The 23,825-nt window shown below is 41.7% G+C and overlaps 1 protein-coding gene across 3 annotated transcripts in view; it reads right to left on the bottom strand.

Moving 5' to 3' along the window:
- The window catches only part of LOC137166958 (disks large homolog 2-like), a 623,160-nt gene that overhangs the window by 539,687 nt on the left and 59,648 nt on the right, over positions 1-23,825 (bottom strand). For all 3 annotated transcript variants that reach the window (XM_067568887.1, XM_067568895.1, XM_067568902.1), the window contains exon 3: positions 3,814-3,864. In XM_067568887.1, the coding sequence (XP_067424988.1) occupies positions 3,814-3,864 (51 nt within the window). The remainder of the gene's footprint in view (positions 1-3,813; positions 3,865-23,825) is intronic.

Genomic DNA, 23,825 nt, shown 5'->3' with positions numbered 1-23,825 from the left:
GTGAAAAACCAACCAAGTGCAAGAGTGAGCTCCACAGCACAACACAAAGTAGCAGATGAGTAAGAATCTTGGCTGCACCACTTCTTGTTCATGGGACTTCTGGTGTTGTGTGGTGAGACTCAAATTACCAAGAGCGATACAAGACTCAAAGGAGCTGCAATTCCAGGGGCCAGTGTCCTCAGTGCCCTCAGCTGGGATCTGTGAGGGAATGACTGCTAGGAGCACTGCAGTGGGAGCTACAATTGGGAAGTGTTGTCAGTAATTTGTATTGTCCAGGGGCTGCATCACATGGCTGAGTATTGGTTTATAATACAGCACTTCTTACTGCCCTAGCAGTAACAGGCACTGCAGGAAGGCATTTTGGCTTTCTATTGCCTCCAGGAGTAGCCTCTGGGTCTTCTGTCTTTTTCCATACTCCATTTGGCCACAGCAATGCTTTCCCTAGCAACCACCATGCTGGGCTTGGTCACTACAATAACCTCCCTGGAGAGCTTCTTATCTGATTCCCTCTCTATTCTCAGATAATCCCTCCACCTCTCTCTGCATTTTTGGAGGAGGACCCTGCAATGATGTTTGTGAACATTTCATCATGAGTTTTCCATTTTCTCCCCCTCAGGTTTGCCAGCAGCTGTCTTGATAAAGACGTGTCTTTGATGTTCTGACTGGTACAGGTGCCATGTATGTGGGAGTAGTAAAACCATTCATAACAGCTATTATGCAAGTTCTAGAATAGCTGTGATAGCATTCTTGTACATGTGTTTCTGGCTTTACCTCCTCAAGATTCTTCCCAGCCTTGGGGGAAATCTTAGAGATGGTGAGTGGTGTGCACATTAGGATTTTGATCTGTGCAGTATATGCTCTTTGGCTTTGCTGTTGTGCCTTGTAGAAAATTAAGTTCCTGGATTGGTTTTGCAGTACCTTTGGGATGCTCATATGGTGGCGAGCTGGATAGTAACCTTCTCTACTTCCCATTTAGGCTTCCTAACTTTGGATGATGTGACATTGAGGTGGGTGACTAGGAGGTACCAAATGGCCTTGTTTAAAAAAAAGCAAAGGCCAGACCAGCGAGATATGCTATGAGGTTATTCATCAGGATTGTCCCCCCAGAACTGCTGCAGGAGTGGAAAGGAGTGATAAGCATTACTGGTGGGAAATTACTGCAGCTACTCCTCATAATCTCTGGACAAAAACTGAGTGAAACAAGTGTCTCGACGTATCGGACACTGCCCTTAGGGCAAGGAGCATGAACCCTGTCTGTCTTCGATTTTGGCTTATCTCCCCTGCACACATGGTGAAAGTGCAGAGAAAAATAGGGATTCTGCAATGCCTGAAGCTGTTACCATTCTTTCTTCATGTAAACCTGCAAAAAACCTCAGCAGAGAGCTGTATCTGACTTGCAATGTACAGGCCTGCACCAGGCATGTCTACCTCACGGAAAATGAGAACACTAACCAAATTGCCTTTCCTGTAAGCACTGTCTCAACATACTTTTGCATTCTCACAAAAGAATGTTTTCATTATGGGGATAGGGCGTAGAGGCTGTGGCTGCGCCATGCCGGTGGCTGACATTTTGAGATGGCAAATGGGGTTTTGGGGAGGGGTTGTTCACTGGACAGGATAGCTGAGGGAAGGGGAAAGGAAAATAGGTGCCTGGGCAGATGTCTTCTCTGGAGCGAACCTGAAAATGGTCAGTAGTTGGGGCTTTAGCATGAGATAGAGGCCAATTGCACAGCTGGAGTAGCTGTCATTTCGGAAAGGTGTTTTTTTGGGAGAAGGGACCGGACAATTGTTGGGCAATGGAAGCAGGGAGGCTGGGGTCTTGGACTCAGAGAGGCTTTTAGGTCACATCCACCCGCAATGGCTGTGGCCATGGGAAACCCAGGACAGAAGCTAGCATGGCAGTACAGCACAGCACAGCACAATTAAAATTTACATATTAAATTATTTAAAAAACATACAGGCCAAGGTTTCCTCCAGAGGATCATCCTCCTCAGAACCAATCTGTATTGCTGCCTGGGAATCAGGGTTAGTTGTTGCAGGGCAGGAACTGGGCTCATCTTGTACCTGGCTAGAGTCAGGGTCATGAGTCCTGAAGAGAGCCTGGCTTTCCAGGGGGATCTTTTCAGTGGCCTTTGTGTGCTCATCCTCTGATGAGTTTTACTGATTATTCTTTGCTGGGGGAGGGGAACAGTGTGCTGCAGCTCCACAAGCTTTCTGGGTTGAGTGGTCATGTAATTATGCAAAATCCTGTCCAGCTCCTCAAAAAATTGACAGGTTACATGTCCTCTGCTGGATTTTTTCCTGTTATCTCTCATTTTATTGCAGATCCTCCTCCTCGTTTTTTCTTTGTCTGGAACTGTTTGGGCATCCCCGTTGTGGCCCCTCACAGACATCTGCCTAACAATGTCTACAAAAAGGTCTTCATTCTGGTAGCTGGCCACAAGAACTTTCTGTACCAGTGCTTCCCTCCAGATGGCAAAGAGATTCAGAGTCTCGGCACAGCTCCAACTAGCTGCATGTTGTAGGGCATTTGGAGCATTATCACAGCTGTTGTGATACACTCAAATACAGGAGCAAGTGGACAAAATCTGGCTGTGCACCAGCTTTTAAATAGGGGAGGGAACAACTTGATCCCAGGGCAGGGGAGGACACACAGGTAATCAGACAAGTCAACAATGGTTGCCTGGAAAGCCCTTAGAAGAGTGCCAAAGTAGTTTGCAGCCACATTGCATCCACAAAAACAACAGATCAGCCTAACTCGATTTGCAACAAAGTTAATTCGCTTTGCAAGAGGACTCCAGAGTTTGTGATAAATGCAGAGTCAATTCACTACAATGAATTGCGTTGTGTGCACAAGTGTTTTCAAACCAGATTAACTTGATTAAGTCCAGTTTAGACTCTCCATGTAGACAAGCTCTTACCAGTATTTAAGGATAGTTAGTTACCTTCCAGGCATTTGCTCATGTGGCATCATTGTCATATTTTGGTAAATCAGGCCTTGCTTTCCAATATTTTATATAGAAAATAGCCTGTTCATATTAGTTTAAAGATAATTAAAGGAGGTCTGTAGTCTACTTTGCCATCTAAAAAAAATAAAGTTATGTAACCAGCAATCAAACACACATCACTGAAGCTAGGAAGACCTGATGCAAAGTGACTCCTAAATCTAGACTTTTCCCAATGTTATATTTAAATTGCCATAGCGAACAATACAGGCTTCAATTCTAACACCACACACAGTTAATACTGATAAGAAATAAGTCTGTACAAATACTATCTGTGCCTTTATGCATACATATTTATACATACAGGATGCAGCTTTTACGCAATTACTACAACATTAAAATTTGAAAAGTCATTTATAATCTATCTCCATAAAGTGTTATCAGTGCTAAATTTCTTCTTCCCTCATGAATACGCAAGAAAATCCAGGAGGCTAAAAAGTCAGAAAAGCTTTCTGTACATCCAGCACCTAGGTGTACCCAGATGTTCAGTCACCTGATATTCTTTTCCTAGTATTCAAACCTCAGCTCCATGTAATAGTTATGAATAGGAAAAGCCTTCTGGACCTGACATGCAAGCATCTACATCAAGCATATCATTACAATATGAAAGGCTGATCCTGCTGGATTCTTCCGATTTACAAACTATTGGACAAATCCTGAAGTCCTCACTTGACATGGAAAATGTTATCTGACTAAGGAATTTAGAATTTGTCCTTTAACAATATGATTTCATCATAATTGCATCATTTGTGTTATAATAAATCAAATTTTCAGTGGTTTCTGTAATACAAAAACAATTCATATTTACCCTCTCCAGTGTAATTTCTTCAAATTCATATTCGATTTCTGTTCCATTGACCTAAAAAAGCATGTAACAGAAAATCCATTAGCAGTGCATTGAAGGTCATTAGGCAATAAACCACATATTTTACTCTTAATGTATACACTCAAGTCCCATTACTTTGCTGGAGTGCAGTTTTTCCAGAATAAAAGGCCTGATCCTGCAAGCCCTCCACACTCAGATGGCTTGATCTGCCTCCCATTTAAGTCATTAGGAAAACTCCCATTGACTTGAATGGTGCAGGATCAAGGCCAGAAAGCCCAGTTGAAATCAATGGTAGTTCCGTACATGACAGATCTGAAAGACAGGTTGCTGAGATACAAATGCACATCGTTTGAGTTTATTTATTAAGTGTGTACTTTGTGGGCTGAACACAAATATTTAAATAATTTCCAAACTGTACAAATCCATGGGAAAGCATCTTTAGAAACTCTTGCCACAAATGGCAAAAGGACTATTAATTATTCACTGCCCTACAAACTCAAATACACCACAATAATATTGACTGTCAGATGGGAAATTCATTGTTCTCATTTAAAAAAGAATTCACTGATAAACACACTGAAATACAACATCTTGTTTACAACACTAACCTAGGGCAAAACATGGCAGAAGACCTTTAAAATGGACATATGAAATACAAAAACCATGAACATGCCAATTCAATTCCTAAATTTAATGTCAGTTTCAGAACAAATTAAATTGTACAATATGCAAAAGTACCAAGAATGGGTTGTGCCGAGGCAAGAAATTAATCAGTAAAAATACATGTTACTGGTTGAAGTAGTTGTGGACTAGAACTCAGGAGTTTGAGCCCCAGCTCTGACTCTGCATCCCACTGAACCTCTCTTACTCATCTGTTAAATGGAGATAAAAATACCTTCACAAGGTGCACTCTGGTTGTGCAGACTAATGAAGGCTAATTAAGTGTCTTGTAGATAAAAAGTGTAAAGAATTGTTATAATAATCTCTTGAAAAAACTAGTTTTTCTAATTCTACTGCAAAATTAATTGTTAGAAAGTAACTGATAAATACAGCTATTGGGGGATTTCCTGAAAAAACTTTGCTTTTTGTTGGGTCAGAAAACGCCGATTTGTTGAAACCAAAACTGTTTGCAGGAAAGGGTCAGTTCTGACAAATTTCCCAATTCAAAAAAACATTGGATTTTTTTGTTTTTAATTGTTGAAATGTGCTGTTTGGACATTTTATCAATTGAAAGTTTTGTTTTTCTGTTTGAAGTAACGTTTCATTTTTAAATATTACTTAATGTATACAAAAGGAAGGTTAAAAAAATAAAAGGTCATAATCAAAACAAGTATCTTCAAATTAATGACAAACATTTATATTGATTCAATCCAAATTTGGGGGAGGGTGCTTATCAATTCATAAAACTTTGAGATTTTGACTTTTCATAAAAAAAAAAAATCTCAAAAAATCTTGTGGGATGGGAAAACCATTTCCTACCCAGTTCTACTGTTAACTGCCTATAGTTGCTGTTTACCTTTGGTCTGTATGGGATGAGAATATACAGTATTCAAATGACTCTCTAGGTATCCTGTAGTATTTTCTGATGTATGTAGGCATTTCTAATGTGAACTTTATTATTAGGTTTACCAAACAAAACTTTATGCTTTACTATAAAATATTTCACTTGGTTTAATTTGCTTTCCTTAAACTAATGTATATTGGGCCCCAGGATTTTGCAATAATCTGAGGGGTTGGTTTTTTTTTTTAAAGGATGTAGATACGTTTTCATCCATGATCCAGACCTTGATAAATTCTGAATGCAATCATATAGATGTACAACCCCAGAATCCTTTCCCACACTCTCAAAAAAGCACATGAAACTAATCAAACAAAAAACCCAAATCGAAACAAAAAGCTCAAAAACACAAGTAAAAAGCAAAATACAGAATTGAAAAATAAAATACACACAGTGTATTGCTTTTGCTTCTACTGTTGCATCTAATACTTGTTCTTATTACACAGCCTAATTTATTAATCCCATTACAGTGTGTAGAGATATTAGCAAAAACATTCCTATAAGAAAATTCATCTTTTTGTGTTTAGCACTTTAAAGGTTTCCACATAAAGAGGTTGCTTCACTATTATATAGGCAGCAAACTGATGTTGGAGAGTTTATAGCTATTCCTAGGTTTTTGTCCCTTTTGATTAACAATAATAAAATTAAAGCCGTCTGTATGTCTCCATTTTGATGAATATTTCTTTTATCTTAGATTATTTAGGCAGAGGAAGAAGTCTGATATATGTCTTCAGTTTATCAGTCTTGCTCCATAAGGCTTTTCTTTGCTTCGCTGCTTACAATCACTTGTCCTTTGCATTAAAATCTTATTAATGCAGAAAAACAGAGTGAAGGAGTAGAGGGGAAGGTCTTTAAAAGTAAATTGTCCTTTGCACAAAAATAAATGAAAAAAAGCACAGACTGAATATCCAGCCAGTATTTGCACACACACAGGATCCTTATTATGACAGCCTAAGGGGATTTAATTACACACACATTTTGGGTCCTCCAATTAATGCCTTTTCCTTTCCTCCTGACTGTAGATAAAATCCTTATGCAGGAAGCCCTGTCTCCTGTGATGATGTCTAACTGAGTCAGCAGCAACTGCCTGGCAAAGATAGTCTCCTACAGTACCATCTGTCTGTATCCATCTTTTGCCTCATTTTATACTTGGATTGTAAGCTCCTGGGGGCAGGGACCAACTATTTCTTCTGTGTTTGTACAGTTTGTACATGTCTAGGGCTACTAGGTGCTAGTAATGCAAGTATTAAACAACAACAACAACAACAGAAAGAAAGAAAGAAAGAAAGAAAGAAAGAAAGAACAGATGTGATAATCAAGAACTGGGTGAAACTCAGCTGGGTGAAATTTCCACTTGCAGGTGGGGTTTGATGTGAGATGACAACTGACTTGCACATCTGTGAAATAGTTGTGTTGAATGTGTGCTAGGTTTGTAAGAATGTTGTGGTCTGTATTTAAGAAATTAGATTAGAAATCAACTGCTTTGTTTGTTAGAAACTCTTCTGGCGCAATGAACCTGGCCTGAGTTTTGGGTTTGTAACGAAACCTGACACCAGTTGTGTGTTCTTCTGATTTTGTTTCTAAAGGTCTAGCTATAGTAAAAGAAGGGGAAATGATGGAATGTGTGGAACTGAGTGATGATGGCATATGTGGAACTGGAAATGGAAGAATTGTATTTGGTTTTAGGTGGGGTTTGATGTGAGATGACAACTGACTTGCACATCTGTGAAATAGCTGTGTTGAATGTGTGCTAGGATTGTAAGAATGTTGTGGTCTGTATTTCACAAATTAGATTAGAAATCAACTGCTTTCTTCCTATATACAGGACATATATAACTTTTAAATAATTCCTAAGGATGTGTAAAGATCAGATATTCATAAAATATTCTCCAACTTCAGTTTTGCTGCCACACAAGAACAGATTGTGCAGACAAAGTTTGAAAATATATTGCTAAGATGCAAAAAAAAGAAGATCTAATGGACAAATTCTGTAGGCGGTTCTGAATAGAGCAAAACTAGATAAGTCATGGCATATCAAAGAAAAACAAGAACTAGTATTTCAGATAGCACAGATGACGACTTGTTGGCAAATAACTTTCAAAATACGCAGACCACCATGGAGGTCATTCCAAACGAATGCAAGCACAAGACCATGTGGGCTACTATAGTATGCTAGTGCATGCACTTTTCAGGCAGTGCCCACAGAATCAAAGACTTTTGGTCATCCATCCATAAAATATTCAATATTGTATATAATGAAAAACCCAGCCCATTATTATTATTACTATTATTCATTTCTATTAAAGCAGTGCTGAAAGGTCTCAATCAGGATTGGGGGCTTGTGGTACAGGGATGCTGTAGTCACAAAAAGTCCCTGCCCTAGAGACCTTACATTGTAAGAAAGTCACCTAATTCATAAAACAAAGAAAAATATTCATACAGTTTATTAAAAATAAAAGCATTATCAGACTGTTTCACAAGAGAAAACCCTACACTTCTCATGTGCCTATGGTCTATAAGTGTGATTAGGTAACCATTCTTTGCATCTGAGGTGAAAGTTATTGTAACTAATTTTAGGTCCAGCCGTTCATATGGTTGCAGCAGAAGAAAGGAAAGCCAAATGTCAATGTTAAGTTTCATGGCATGGCAATATTCTTATATTTGAAGCCCCAGTTATTATTGGGGGATTTTTCCAAAATGTCTGGCCAGAACATGGTTACTTTTGGTGAAGAGATGTATGGTATGGTAACTGTCTGGGCTCCCTCACTCAAGGGACACTTCCAAGAGCACCTTATAACTGATATAACTTGACATTCTAACAAGCAAACCTGGCCAAAGAAGGCCACCGCTACTCTGAAGTGAGCATGAGAGAGGAGGAACAAACCAGTCAGAGGGGGCAATTACACAAAATGGGTAACACGTGGATAAATATGGTCAAGGGTTTGAAGTTTGGCCCAAGCTATCTCACTCCATAATGAGGCCATGAAAGAGCCAGACTTTGCTTCTTTCCTCAAAAGAAAAAAGCGTTACTTTGTGTGCTTTCAGGGGAGTTTTGCTATTTACTATGGTTTGAAGGGGACTAAAGTAACTTGCTAATGTTGGATGCATTATTCATTTATCAGAAATTATCTGCGTTTTCAGTAGATTATGCTAAATTTCTAACTCAATGAGAACCATGTTCTACCCAATCTTCCAAGTACCTGGATTCAAAGTAACTCAAAAATGTTCCTCTGATTTGTAAAGATAAATTCATAATAGCAAACTGGTACATTTCTTGCACTTCTAAAATGGCAAAAGTCTCTTAGCCTCATACCTTATTATATTCGATGAGGTAATGTTTATAATCATGCACACATGCTCTGCTTATCTTTTTTTTCAATTGATGAAATAAAACACTGTACCACTGGAGTAGTAAAACATAAGGATGCTGGTATTATGAATAAAAAGACATATGAAAATGGTGATATAAAAAAAACACCTGCTTGGAATTTTATAAAGTGATATTGATATCCTGAAACTGTTACACTTATTATTTGCCTTTGTCCTGCTATGAACATTGACATAATCAAAGCTTCTTGTAATGTTTAGTCTTATTGTCCAGAGAGCAGTGTATTGGCCAAAGCATGAGCACATCTGTAGACTTTTTCTAAAAATTAACATTTAGTTTTATGATAGTCAATTTGACAGTGTTTTTCAGCTATCTGGAGTAAGGAGTACCTCTATCTGTTTTTATTAGCACGACTATTACTAATCAGAAAAGTAGGCCTCTCCACCAGCTAGGTCCCAATTTGGGTCTACAGTGTGATTGTTTCTTTTGGCTGCATGGTTTCATTAGTTTTCCTTCCATCCCATCCTTTATACACTACACGACTGACAAATTCATGGTGGAGTAGTGATCATAGGGCATGTTTGTTCTTTAAGGATTTTTCATTTGCTGCATAATCCTTTTGAATTTCCCAGTTCTAGCCATTTGTGCCAGAGCCAGTTTTACACATTTTTGGGAATGAAAATTAAAAAGTCCTTCATGATTTCTGCAATCAAATCAATGAGGTCAGAAATATTTCTTCAATTATCCTTTATCTTTCGCTGTAAGTTATTTCTCCATTAATCTTCAAACTACTTTATAGTTGGCAAGAAATTTACTAATCTCTTTTCATCACTTTTTTTTGGGTTAAGTATATATAATGTCTTTGCCTCTATCCACAAACTTAGAAAATAGTCTACTCAATTCTTTGGTAATTTTATCAAGGCCAAAAATCAGCTTTCAAATATGATTCTGCTTGTTCCAAGTACCATACAGAGCTTGCCAGAAAGTTGTCAGATCAATCTTCTTTTTCTAAGAGAGACTGACTGAGTGCAGTTTTACATGGTTTCTATCCAAGATTCCAGGCATTTCTTTTTAATCTCAGCTTGTAACATTCCACATTCTCTTTTTTTCATATTTCCTTTAGGAAAAAGAGGCAATTTGTTAACCCCCTCGAAGGGGAGAACAAATTACATATGTTAAGGCTTTACTTGCCTGTAAAACCACAAGACAAGCTGTTATGTAAAGATACAGGTACAGAGAACAGTAAAAAACCAAATAAATACCCATTTTATGGTTCTTAAAAATATGTATATGGCTTAAAAATACATATATGGCACTAAGTGTAGGGCTGTCACAAGCTTCAGCAACACAAATGCCTCCACCTGGTAACTACAATCATCAATTCCACTATTTCTGCCAAGGGGAAGAAAACTGATGCTTGAGCCAATGAATAAAAGGCTACACTGCCCAAAGCAACAAGCCAGCTGATCACATACCAGTCTATGGAAGAGATCACCTTTGACCTCACTGCAAAGTTAACAGGATTCATAGAAGTTCCAACTGTTAGTCAACAGTCTGTAATGATTTGCTGCGGCAGGGTCAACAACACCCAACTGTATGCTGTTCATGTGACTTCCTCCTTGCTATGTCAAATGGGAGAAAATTCCTCTGCTTTGCCTTTGATTCAGTTGATCACTTTCCTCCTCACATTTCTCACTTCTCTGCTTCTGCAACCCTATGCTTTCATGATTCTCATTCTACCTTGCTGACTACTTCTTCAGTATTTCATTCAGTACCTCTGCATCATACCCTCTTCTATTTTGTTGTTCCTCCTCATGTACTTTTAGCCCCCTCCTCTTCTCTCTCTATCCTTTGTCTCAGGAAACAGCATCTGTTCACAAAGTGACTAGTACGACCCCATGCAGCTGATTTTCAATTCCCTCTCTCCGCCAAACCGCTCCCCCTTTGCCCATTCTCATGTCTTCAGATGTCTCTTACAACTCCTCCTGGATGCCCTGCTGCAATTTCAAACTCACTCTTACCAAAACTCAGTCTATTTTTCATCCTAGTCCTCATGCAGGTTGCACCCTCCACAACTCCCCATTGCTCAGTTTCACAAATACTGTATCTTCTTTGACTTTTCATTCCTTTTCACATCAGATCAAGACTTATGTCTTTTTGCTTCATCCTCTTGAATATCCCCAAAATCCTCCTTTTTCTCATTGTCCTTCAATCAAATCATTAGCTTTGATCAACCCCCCTGCTCTGATTACAGGATTCTTCACCTTTCTGAGCTGCCGTCTTTTCACATCTTCCTCTCTATCCAGTACTGCCAATAACATCATCTTCTCTCATCGCTCCCATTAAGTTTTTCCATCTACATCACCTCCCCACTTTGCATTCCTTCACTAATTTCATTTCACCAAAATTTTGACGCAATCTTTGTATGCCTCTGTCTTTATTTCATCTTAGTCTTTCCATTGCCATCCTCCTCACAATCCCCGCTCCTTTGACTACTTTCATTCTCAGTTTTGCTCCTTTTTATACTGTCCCATCTGCTCAGATCTGTCTCTTATTTCTTGCACGAACACTGCATTATAATTCAGATTACTCTCACACATCTCCTTCCAGGTACCCTTGCTATCTTATCCTGCTCACCAATAATCCCTCCACTTCATCAACTATTACACTGTTTTTTGTTCCTATCTTCATTTGCTGTATCTATATTGTATAAATTGTAAGCCACTCTGGAGAATGTATATTCCTTCATGTTTGTAAAGCACAATTAAATATACGTGATGATGACGAAGAACTCACAGATTCACCATGACTACATCCATAAGAGCCTTCTCTACAACCCATAAGCATGTGGTTGCATTTTGTCTAGCTGAAGGAAACCATGCAGGTACAAACAACCTAGTCTATTACACAGACTTATGGTGTTGAAACATCACTTAATGCATTTTGCTTGATGATTTCCTGAAATACCTAGCATCCCTATATCTTAAAGCTCTTCTGAAGGATATTTTTAACTTATTTACTAATAGTCAGTGCTGACTACTAAAACACACAATGGTCACTACATTTTTTTCAAATGGAACACAGTCATTTTGTTTCCACAATCACTCCAGTCAATTCACAAGCAGCAGCCATTTCCAAGACGTATGTTCAGCAGAACTGGGTACTAGTTTTCTTTCAATGATATTTGGCATTGGAAAAGTATTCCAAGCTTTCACAGTATAAAGGAAAGCAAGTATAAAGTAAATGAATTTTTAGGTGTTCATTATCAACAGGTTTCTCTTGTGTGCCATTCATTGCATTTACTAGACAGCTTCATAACAGTTTTCACTCAGTTTGTCTTCACTCTGTTCTGTACTTCTGACATTATTAATGCCCCTATATAAAACTAAGCATAAACTTTCAGTATGTCAAGATCCATCACAATTCTAAGAGCACTATCCATCAGTTTTTCAATTTCTACACACATACATTTCTGGAAGTACTTCAGCACTTTAAGATCACAATCCACCTACAAAATATTCAATGGGAGTTGCTGCTGTTTGAATAACCTTGCTTCATCAGCTAAGAGTGCAAAGTAGAAGTATCCTTGGACTTCTTTGGTTATGATTTTCCAGATGGTAAATGCTATTATTTGTCATTCAGAGATTAATAATTTTCTTTGGAGATACAATATATTAGAGACAGAGAATAATTTAAAAACAAATCACATCAGCTGAGTTTATTAAATGAGATAGGCACCTGATCAAGATGGAGTCTACTCTATTTTTACAAAGAAATCTGTCCCACATTAACGGTCAAAACCTTGAACCAATGAAAGCAGACAGATGTGTTACACTGAAAATGTATCAAAGCTAGGAACTAATTACAACTTAATGTAGTATCTTTGAGATCTATGAAATGGTTAGTCATTATGAACATTCCCATTCCTTTGTGGCTTGACAAAATCATATCTTCATAAAACATGAAAAAATAACAACTCAAAAACCTTTTTTTAAACATTTTTATGTAAGGTCATGTAGTCTACTGACTTTTGTTATACTCCAAACTTGCCAGCAGGAAGCATATTAAAACCCTGAGACTAACTGTATAAGACAGAGACTCAGGGCATTGAGCAAAAGGGAAATGCTAAGGGAAAAGTTCCCACCATACAATCTCTATCTAAGTGTTTAAAACTGGGCCCTTAGTAACCGAGTGGCTTTAAAATCTTTCCAATGTTGCCATAGGTAAGGTTATCTATATAAAGAATAATGCAATGAAGGTTCCTAAGGTTATATTATTGAGGTATGTAAAGCCACTGAGAACTTGTTAAGGGTGACCATCAGACTGTACTTATATACAAATGGAGCAGCAACCTCATACAGAGTTGCACAAATAAAGTCTTGTTGCCACATTCTGGCAGCTCAATTTAGAAAACCGTTACCGCTGAAAAGTTGCTCCATTGTGTGCTTTGTGGTCCGCAAGTCCTTTGTCCAATCTTATTTTAGATATGACTCAAATGGTGGAGCTTGCTCTGCTTTCCTTGAGAGATTATTTCACAATCTAACAGATGTTACTAAGAGTAAAATATTCCTGATCCTCATCCTAAACTTTCCTTTGTTTAATTTATCCCCCTTATTCTTCAGAAGCCCTTCCCCACCATTCCCACAGCCTTGAGCAACTAGCAACATTCTTATCTCTATTTCACCTGCAAATCCCGCACTACCACTTAATGACCTTGCTCCCAGGGGTGATGGGCAGATTAATGACTATAAAGCATGCTGAAGACAGAAATTTTTTTACATGTGCCAAGTATTATTATTGTAGCTAAACTGGTTTGCCCAACACAACGTTTAAACCTCTCATCACTCACATTACCCTTTAATGAAAGCAAATACCTTGGCAGGCCTGTTAGCAAACAGACTAAAGAATTTTGGACGAGAAATTAAGCTGCAAGCATTCAGTAATAGCTCAGTTAGAAACAAGAAAACACCATAGATGTAATAAATAATCATCGCAAAACAAAAACACTGCAACTAGAAAGCAAAAAAGAAATATAAACCTGGAATATGTTTGGGTCATTTATGTTCTGGCATCGGGATTATGAACAAACTGCCATTTGTGTAGAGAACCTAATGCTAAACTTGTCAGCACAGAGTTACAAACAAAACAAAACTCAAGAGGAGATGCAACATAAGCATAGATCAACATTTTGGCATCTCCCGAGGCTAATATATGTAGACAAATATAGGCTGTAATCTAGCTCCATTTCTGACAGAAAAGTGGGTCATTTGAATAGGAATACATAGATGACACTAATAAATCTGGATAGAAAACAATGGTGGGAGTTAATATAAATAATGAACAGAAGGAAAACAAAATGTATTTTTCCTTTTTAAGAGAAAAACAACTACCTCTTTGAAGATTGTTTTGTTTGTATTATTATTATTATTAATTTGTATTATGACAGTGCCATGAGGCCAGGGTCCCCATTGTGCTATGTGCTGTATAAACATACAACAAGAAGATGGTCCATACCCAAAATACTCTGTTTAAGTAGAGAAACGAGGGACACACAGACTGGAGGGGTAAATGCTCAGCAAGATGAGCAGTGGCCGGATCACATTAGCTTCTTAACCCTTTTATTGTACTATTCTGATTCTCTACTTACGATTCACAAATACCTTTAAACCAAATGTGATGCAAACATTCGCAAGAAAATAATTTTATAAATTAGACTATAGTAATAGCATATATTTTCTAAGTGTTATAGTGGAGTCTTAATCAAAAAAGCGACCCTGAAAAGCTTCACTTTGTGTGTTTCAATCAATACATTTCTAACTCTTGGCATGAATTTTATAATGCATTTGCCATGGTGCTAAGCAGGCTGAAGTCTCTATACATCAAACCCTGAACTTTGTTTAACACTGTCTAATGCTGGGCGTGATTGGTTTATGTTAACACCTCTTCAGGCTCATATATTCTATCTAAATTAATACAATAGGGCTTCATTTTTGGTTCTTTTCTATATATCATCTGGTCATAAAATTTCCTGAAGACCTTTTAAGGTAAGGGCTATTACACTGATTTTCCTAAACAGACATTGAGCCCCACTGTACCTAACAGGGAAAACAGTCTCTGCCCCAAAGAGTTTTCAGTTCATAAAAAACACAAGGAGGTGGGAGAAAGGAGTTAAATTCCACAACGATCAGATGGGTCATTGAGACATGGAAAGATTGCAACTGGTTGTACCCATGCACCTGCACAAAGCCACAATGATTTCAGAATTGGTATTTCAGAAAAATGTGCTTATAATATTTAGTTAGATTTATTTTTTATACTCATCTTAGGCTCTGGGTGCTTTGCCCTAAAACAAGAATTCACACATTCACATTACAACCAAAGGATGTTTCAGTGTCAGAGGCCAAAATACAAAGTCAAGGCTAACGTTGGAAAAAGGTTAGTTAACTTTGGAGTAAGGCTGTCAAATGATTTTTAAAAATTATCACAATTAATCATGAGATTAAAAAAAATAGTTACAATTAATCACAATTTTAATTTCACTGTTAAACAATAATAGAATACCAATTTAAATTTATTATAAATATTTTTGGATGTTTTTCTACATTTGCAAATGCATTGATTTCAATTATGACACAGAATAAAAGTGTACAGTGCTCACTTTGTATTATTATTTTTATTACAAACATTGGCACTGTAAAATAGATAAACAAAGAAATAATATTTTTCAATTCACAGCATACAAGTTAACTTATGTAAACTACTACAACTCCACTCTGAGGGCTTGTTTGGGTCCATTAGGGTACACCTTTGCACTTCTGATTTTCATCAGAAGCAAGATAGCTACTGGAAGTACCAGGGTGTACAAAAATGAAGCTGAGCAAGCCCCCAAAGTTAAGCAAAATTATCTAGATAGATGCGCAAATATAACGTATTGAATTCAATGGCTCTCTGTGCAGAGATAAGAGTTTACATAAATAGAGCAGATTGCAAAACGGATGCCCATTTGAGCCCTAAAGCCAAATCCAACTCACCTTATTCACGACAGATATCCCGATGAAGTCATGAATAAAGTGGGCAGCTTTTGGTCTCCAACTTGGAAGCAAACTGGCCACATTTCAACAATGTGACCAGGACACATGAATCAAGCTTTTTCTGATGCTACAATAAATAGATATGCAAATGACTGCACCGCACCTTTAAACAAGCGACAGGGGGAAGGGGGGTACATTTGTCTGACTGGTCGAATGAAGGGAACAGTGCTTTATGGCTGTGGAGGGGAGAGGTCAAACTGCTGCAAAAGGAAACAAGGGGTGACACTGACTCATCCCCTGGAATCTGTATGGGTGAGAGAGTTTAAAAGCCCATGTGGTGAAGCCCCCTTTCACACGGAGCAGGCTAAGGCAGCACCCACCCTACCTCCCCTTTAGGCAGTGAAACACCAGGTTTGATCAAGACTATTGTGGGCATTGCGTCCATCCCTTTTTTAGGGGGGCTAGGAAGGAATTTTTTCCTTACGACCAGACTGGCCTAGGTGGAGTTGGGGTTTTTCCATCTTCCTCACAGCAGGCTCAGGATGGGCTTTGTTCATGCGTGGCATGAAGGGAAGTAGGCTATATGCTGCAACTCATTACGTAAGTGTGGTGCAGATGTCTGGTGCAGGTACTCCATCGGGGAGGCATACAGTGACCAGATAAATGACTTGGTAAAGGACTTATAAAGAGGTATTGGTTAAAGGAATGGAACGTGGGAGGCTTGGGGCTCCTATCATGGGTACAGCAGGGAGCCAACTCCCCTTTTTTTCTAGCCCAGCTTAACCCTCCTACAAGTGAGGAGGGATGGTAAGGTCTCAGCAATGGATTGGCTGGGGGACCTGGATGGAAAACGGAGGGGGGCTAGCAGAAGCCCCCTAGGAACTTATTGAATGAAAACAGGGTTACTTACCAGAAACTGATGTTCATCGAGATGTGTTGCTCATGTGCATTCCACTATAGGTGTGTGCACGCCTCCGTGCATGGTTACCTGGAACTTTTTTCCCCTTAGCTGATCCCGTGCTCCGGAGCCCCATGCACATGCCGCAGTATATGAGGTGCTGCCGACCCTACGCCGCCTCAGTCCCTTCTTTCTGCCAACTCTGGCAGCGGGGACGGGGGGGTGGGTTGTGGAATGGACATGAGCAACACATCTCGAAGAATATCAGTTACTAGTAAGTAACCTTGTTTTCTTTTTTGAGTGATTGCTCATGTCCATTCCACTATCAGTGACTAACAAGCAATACCTTTGGAGGTGGGTCGGAGTTACCGGTGAGCTGCCCTCAGCACTGTTCTGCCAGATCCCGCATCCTCTCTCGCCTGCTGGACAATGGCATAGTGGGACGTGAAGGTATGCACTGACGACCGGGTGGCAGCTTTGCAGATGTCCTGCAGGAGCACTCTCTCCAGGAAGGCTGTAGATGAGGCTTGAGCTCTGGTTGAGTGCGCTGTGATGATTCCCGGAAGTGGCACCTTCACGGGCTCGTAGCAGAACTTGATGCATGATGTAATCCATGAGGAGATGCGCTGGGTGGAGACAGGTGAGCTTTTCAGCTGGCCACTGCGACGAAGTACTGCGTCGATTTCAGGAATGGATTTGTGCACTTGATGTAGAAGGCCAGGGCTTGTCTCATGTCCATCGAATGCCATCTCCTCTCCTCCTCCGAACCGTGAGGTTTGGAAAAAAACATGGGGAAAAAAATATCCTGATTACAATGAAATTGGGAAACCACCTGGGGTAGGAAGGCCAGATGCAGCCTCAGCTGAACTTTGTCCTTATAGAATACTGTATAAGGGGGCTCCGAGGTCAAGGCCCTAATCTCGGAGACCCTCAGGGCTGTGGTAATGGCCACCATGAAGGCTACCTTCCATGAATGGATGACAGAGGGCATGAAGCCAGAGGTTCAAAGGGTATCGAGAGGACCAGGTTGAGATCCCAGAGAGGCACCGGGTCATGGACCTGCGGACAAAGCCTCTCCACTCCCTTGAGGAACCTGCCTGACATGGGATCGGAGAACAGCGATCTCCCCTTTAGCGGCTGATGGAAGGCTGACTAAGTACGTGCAGGCCGCCATGTGGCCTAATAGGTGTCAGCAGTGCCTGGCTGTTGTCGTGGGGCATCGGTACAGCTGGGAGATGATAAAGACCATCGCCTCGAAACGTGGCTGAGGCAGGAAGGCTCTGGCCTGAGAAGCGTCCAGTGTGGCCCCAATGAATTTTATGTGTTGCACTGGGGTTAATGTGGACTTCTGTTTGTTTATGAGTAGTTCCAGCCTGCTGCACATGGAGCAAGTGCAAGTGAGGATCACGCTTTCCTGCACTTGGGACCTGGACCTGCCCCTGATCAGCCAATTGTCCAGGTAAGGAAAAATTTGCATCCCCTTTCGTCTCAGGTGGGCAACCACTACCGCCATGCACTTGGTGAACATCCTTGGAGCCGAAGATAGGCCAAAGGGTAGGACTGTAAATTGGTAGTGGGAGCCAGCCACCACGAAATGGAGAAAACGTCTGTGGCTGGGGAGGATAGACACATGAAAATATGCATCCTTGAGGTCGAGAGCGGCATACCAGTCTCTTGGATCCAGGGAAGGGATTATGGAGACTAGGGAGACCATGCGAAACCTGAGTCATCTGACATATTTGTTTAGACGATGCAGGTCTAATATGGGTCTCAGACCCCCCTTTGCCTTGGGGATGAGGAAGTACCTCGAATAGTGCCCCTTCCCCCTTCTGCCTTGAGGGACCATTTCCACTGCTCCCAGGTTGAGGAGGGTGTCCACCTCCTGCAAGAGGAGTTGCTTGTGAGAGGGGTCTCTGAAGAGGGACAGAGGGGGTGGGTTGTTGGGGGGGGGGGATAGATGTAAACTGTAGGGAACAGCCCTCTGAGACTATCCCAAGGACCCAACGGTCTGACGTGATTTTTGCCCATTCAGGATAGAAGGATCTTAACCTGTTTAGGAAGGGGTGGGGGCAGATCCAGGAGAGCAGTCAGGGCGCCACCCTCGGGCGCACCATCAAAATTGCCTCCTCTGGTTGCCCGACCCCCTGGGGGGCTCCTGCTTGGGGGCTGAGGACAAGCTGGGGGGCTGATTCCTTCTTCTAAACCCCCTTTTTCCTATCCCTATTCCTACAGGTTTGAAAAGGCCTGGGTGGAGGCCTTGGCTGCTGCTGTGCCTGGGGTCATGATTGACGCCTGGAAAACTGGGGCGTGTAAAGGCCCAGGGAGCGAAGCCTGGACCTTCAGTCCTTCAGACCATGCAACTTCGCATCGGTCTCATCGGAGAATAGGGCTGACCCATCAAAGGGCAGGTCCTGAATAGACTGCTGCACCTCCTGGGACAGGCCCGAGGATTGCAGCCACGAGCACCTTCTCATACAGATGGTGGAGGCTATGGCCCTGCCTGCTGAGTCAGCAGCATCACAGGATGTCTGGAGTGCTGCCCTAGCTACTGTGGTTCTTTCCTCCACGATAATGCTAAAGTGCAGCCTGGTCCTGGGGCAGGGCCTCAGTGAACCGCCTGAGGGAGTCCCACAGGTTGAAATTATATCTGCCCAGAAATTATATCTGCCTGATGGTTGGCAATCCTGAACTGCAGGCTTGCCATGGAATAAACCTTTCTCCCAAACAAGTCCAGCTTCTTATTGTCCTTGTTCTTGGGAATGGACCCTGGCTGACCTTGCCTGTCTCGCTGGTTAGCCACGTCTACTACCAGGGTTCCTGGGGTGGGGTGAATGAACAAATACTCAAACACCTCGGCCAGGACGCAATATTTTTTCTTGGCCACCTTTGATGTAGGCACGACTGAGGAAGGGGTTTGCCACAGGGCCTTTACAATCTTAAGGACACTTTCATGGACTGGGAGGGCCACTCTTGCTGGGGCAGCCGCCGCCAGCACATTAAAGAGGTTATCTTTGGCCTCTTTTAACTCCAGCCCCAAGTTAGAGGCCACCCTCTTGAGCAGCTCCTGGTGTGCCCTGAAATCCTCCAGTGACGCCAAGTGGTCCCGGGAGACTGCCTCATCAGGTGAGGAGAAAGAAGACTGCCGGGGTGCGTCCTGTGAGTGCGCCCCCTCCTGGTGAAGGATTGCACCTGCTGAGGGTCCCTCCATGGGGTCCAACTCTTCGTCCAAGGAGTAGTGTCTATGGGCCTTCTCCTGTGCTGGAGGCACGGACTGCACTCCCAATAACATAATGCAGGGGTGGGGAACCTTTTTTCTGGCAAGGGCCTGATGGTGGCCTGAGTGTTTGCCGCCGAATTCCCCGCCGCCGCCGTGAAACCGCGCTGCCGCCGAATTCCCCCCGCCGCCGAAAAGGGGCAAACGGCGGCAGGGTTTCGGCGGCGGGCATTGCCGCCCCCCCCAACGGAACACCGCCGCGAAACCGCGCCGCTGCCGAATTCCCCCCCGCCGCCAAATGATTTCGGACGGCCCGCGGGCCGGACCAAATAATTTCGCGGGCCTTATACGGCCCACAGGCCGGACGTTCCCCACCCCTGACATAATGGATTGGGGCCCCGGCCCCACCTGGATACCCCATGGGGCCCAATAAGGCCATCGTTGCAGCCATTGTCCCTGGGGCCAACCCGGGGCTGACTGCGCCACAGGCTGTGACGCTTTGTGTGGGGGCATCGGCTCTTCCGATGACTGTCCCCCCGGGAGACTCCAAGGCATCCTCATAGTCAGACGCCTTGGACCGGTAGTGCCGTGTACATCCCCAGTCACGGGCACCCTTCCATGCCAGGGACCACACTCTCGACATCTCTGACCTGAAGGATGATGAGGACTGCCTCCGTCGCCATGAGCGGTGCTGACAAGTGGAGGTGCGCTCCGAAGAGCTAGAGGTACCGGAGCATTGTCTCGGTACTGATTATTTCCACTGCCACTTGCTTTGAGGCCCTGCAGACACCTTCAGTGACTGAGGTCGGCGCTGCTCCGAACTCCTCGGTGCTGAGCCGGACTCCAGTGACCTGGTTCCGCATTGTGAACTGCGCAGTGCCGGGTCTTCCTCCGGTGACTGGGTTCCGCACCGTCTCAGTGCGGGTAAACTCCTTGGTGCCGGGTCTTCCAACAGCGACCAGGTTATGCACCGTCTATGGGCAGAGCGCTGCTCTCCATCAATAGGGCTTTCAACTGGATTTCTCTTTCCTTTTCTCTCATCTTTACACAATGCCAGAATTAGGTTGTTACAAAGGCCATGAAGATCATATTTTCACTTCCTTCCATGCGGAAATCAAATACAAGTTGACCAGAAAAATAATTAATAAGACTTACTCTGACTTAGCATTTGAGCAAAATATCTAAAAAACACAGTGCCTTTGAAAAGGAGATAGAAATAAAATAGGATCTTGAGCAGCAACAGGAAATTATGTCTGTCTTCCTTGAGGAGGACTAACTGAGACAGGCCATATGGTTAGTAAGGGGCTTTTATCTTTTGCACAGAATGAGTAAGCACCATCAAAACAGCATCAATCTGCTTCGACTGTAGAGAAAGATCATCATGAGGAGCACAAAAATACAAAACAAAACAAAAAAAACCCTCCAGTTACAAGGATAGGATAAAACTTGCTTTAAACTTCTCCTCTGTATCTTTCTTGCCAAATCGTAACTCAGTAACTTTGAGACAATTCCAGAGTAGTTATGCTTCCCTCTCTTTTCAGGTACCACAGTTTAAATCCAGAGTAACTCAATTGAATTGAGACCCAAGTGTCTATTTAACACTAATTTTGTTATTACATTATTACCAAATTAAATTGAGTCTAGAATGACGCAAAACATAACGCTTTAGGTAAACAAAAAGATAAGTTTTCTGTTCGGCTGAAGCAGAGCACAATGTGTCAGTCAGGAATGAAGTAAAGAGGCTTGGTTGCAAGAGAATCATAGATATTGCTATCTTGACACATGACGAATTATAGGAATAATGCCTGGGAAGCAGGTTGAGTATATTAGCATAGGATACATAAACAGTTATACCTCAATGGCAGCTTCTCTTTATTAGTGATCTCCACTAAATGCCAAATTACCATATGTGGGCTGTTTGGAATTCTATTAGTTTCATATAGAGTCAATCTACTGTAGAAAATGATCAGATCAGGTATTCATGAAACTCAGATAGCTGGTATATCCATGAAGGCTCTTCTTTCTCTAGATGGTTTCGTACATGCAGATCAAAGCTGCATGAACACAGATTAAAAGTATCATTTACCATTGAGGCAGAGAGTAGCACTGATTCATCAGTTCCTTGCAGAGGGTAGAAAACCTTTTTAGAGTACACAGAAGACACTCTGAAGATCAGTCAAGATGGTCATAAGTGGGACCAATGAGCGTCCCAAAGTCAGAAGGGCAGATTTTCAGGTGGAGTAACTGTTCGTTGGAGCAGAGACTGTATCCCAGAATGTTTTCAAAACCTATGCTGATTAACTTGTCTGCATGCATATTCGATTCACAATGTGAATCAACTCATCCCTTGCTAAATGATATAAACACATGTTACAAAGGGGGGCGGGGGGGAAACAGCAATTAAATAGCTTATTCTGCATTTTAATTAAAGCCAAAAGCTGTTAATTTGAACGCATGGTAATACATACATGTAACACATGTAATAATGCATATAACACTCAGGTGTGTGCTCAAATCAAAATAAGTTACTTGAGTAATGTGAAAAATCCCTCCTAGGTGCATTTCAATAGAAACTTTTAAGGACAATCACAAATTAAAAATTACGAAGGAAAGCTGGTTTTTGTGGCAGATGCTATTTAGTCACATCAGATTATCTACTGTCAGGGTAGAAACTTCTTTTCTGTTGCTAAACTATTCAAGGTGACTTTATAAAGTGAAACATAAATCAATTGCCTGTACAGAAGGGAAAAATATATCCTTCAATCAGGGAGATATTTCTCATGAGGAAATTTAGGATATACCTATATTTTTAGTGATGGAGTCTTTAAAAATTAAATTCTTCCATAGCTAAGAACATGTTAGAGCAGGACTTTTCATTTCTATTCCCAGCCACGATTAGCTTGCTGTATAATACTGGACAATTGCTATCTCTTTGTTTCTCAGTTTACCATATGCAAATAGATGTAATACATCTGACAAAAAGTGTTTTAACTAATGTGTGCGAAGTGCATTGAGAGCCTCAGAAATAAGATCCTATAGAAGAGCAATATTTCTTCTTTCCTAGACTGATAGGACAATGATGCCTCAACTAACTCTTCTTATGCTGTTAATATTCCAGTCTCTAAGCTAAAGATTCATCAATCTTTTCTCTTTTTACATTCAGCAATTGTGTTTTATACCTTTGAGCAGGAATGTAGTGCTGCCAGAATGTACCTCCAGCAACTGTAAACCAGGACAGAATTACGCTCCAGTTTTTCAGAAATAAAAATGTTTGTTGAGAGCTGGAGCAGGGCCGGAGGTGAGGGGTAGGATGGGAATCTCTGTCACGATAGGATCCAGCAGGTGGAGCCCTCCAATCTGTTTTCCTTGCACCCTCTCAAAAACAAGAGAGCAACACTAACTCCTCTGTCTTTCCCCTTTCTTTGGTCCAAGCCAACATGACAGAAGAAAAGTCCTACATTTCAGCAATGCTCTAGACTTCCTTTGTTCACCTCTCTCTCCTCCATCTCGTTCTCCACTCCATACTCTAAAGAGCCCCATCTATACTCCCTTGTGGTCCAGCTAGTCTCACTCTAGCATCCAGCACCCAACTCTACCGTCCTGAAGGTCCAACAAGCCTCACTATGCAGGCGACGGGCATCGCTCACACTGCTGTCACGGCCCATGGAAGCACCATACCCCACCCCTGTCATCTCCCCCAGCCTGGGGCCTGTACAGGGCACTACCTACCACCTTGATACCATCCCACTTAGCCCTGGACTCTGGCATGGCCCCCTCTGCCAGGCACCCCCACTGTCTTGGGCTTCCTTCCAAGAGCAGCTGCAATCCGTGCTTCTGGGGGGCAGACAGAATTATCAACTGGAGATCACTTCTGCTAGGCTCTGGTACTCTAAATTTTAGTACTATATCACTGTCTTTGAGATACAGTGAAAAGCTCTTTCTCAAATCACATTAAAAACAAGTAC

This window comes from Emydura macquarii, unplaced genomic scaffold (genome assembly GCF_026122565.2).
Source record: "Emydura macquarii macquarii isolate MOO-44397 ecotype Brisbane River unplaced genomic scaffold, CSIRO-AGI_Emac_v2 contig_318, whole genome shotgun sequence".
Classification (NCBI taxonomy): Eukaryota; Metazoa; Chordata; order Testudines; family Chelidae; genus Emydura; species Emydura macquarii.
Note: the sequence above shows the minus strand (reverse complement) of the source record. Positions and strands in the feature narration are given on the sequence as shown.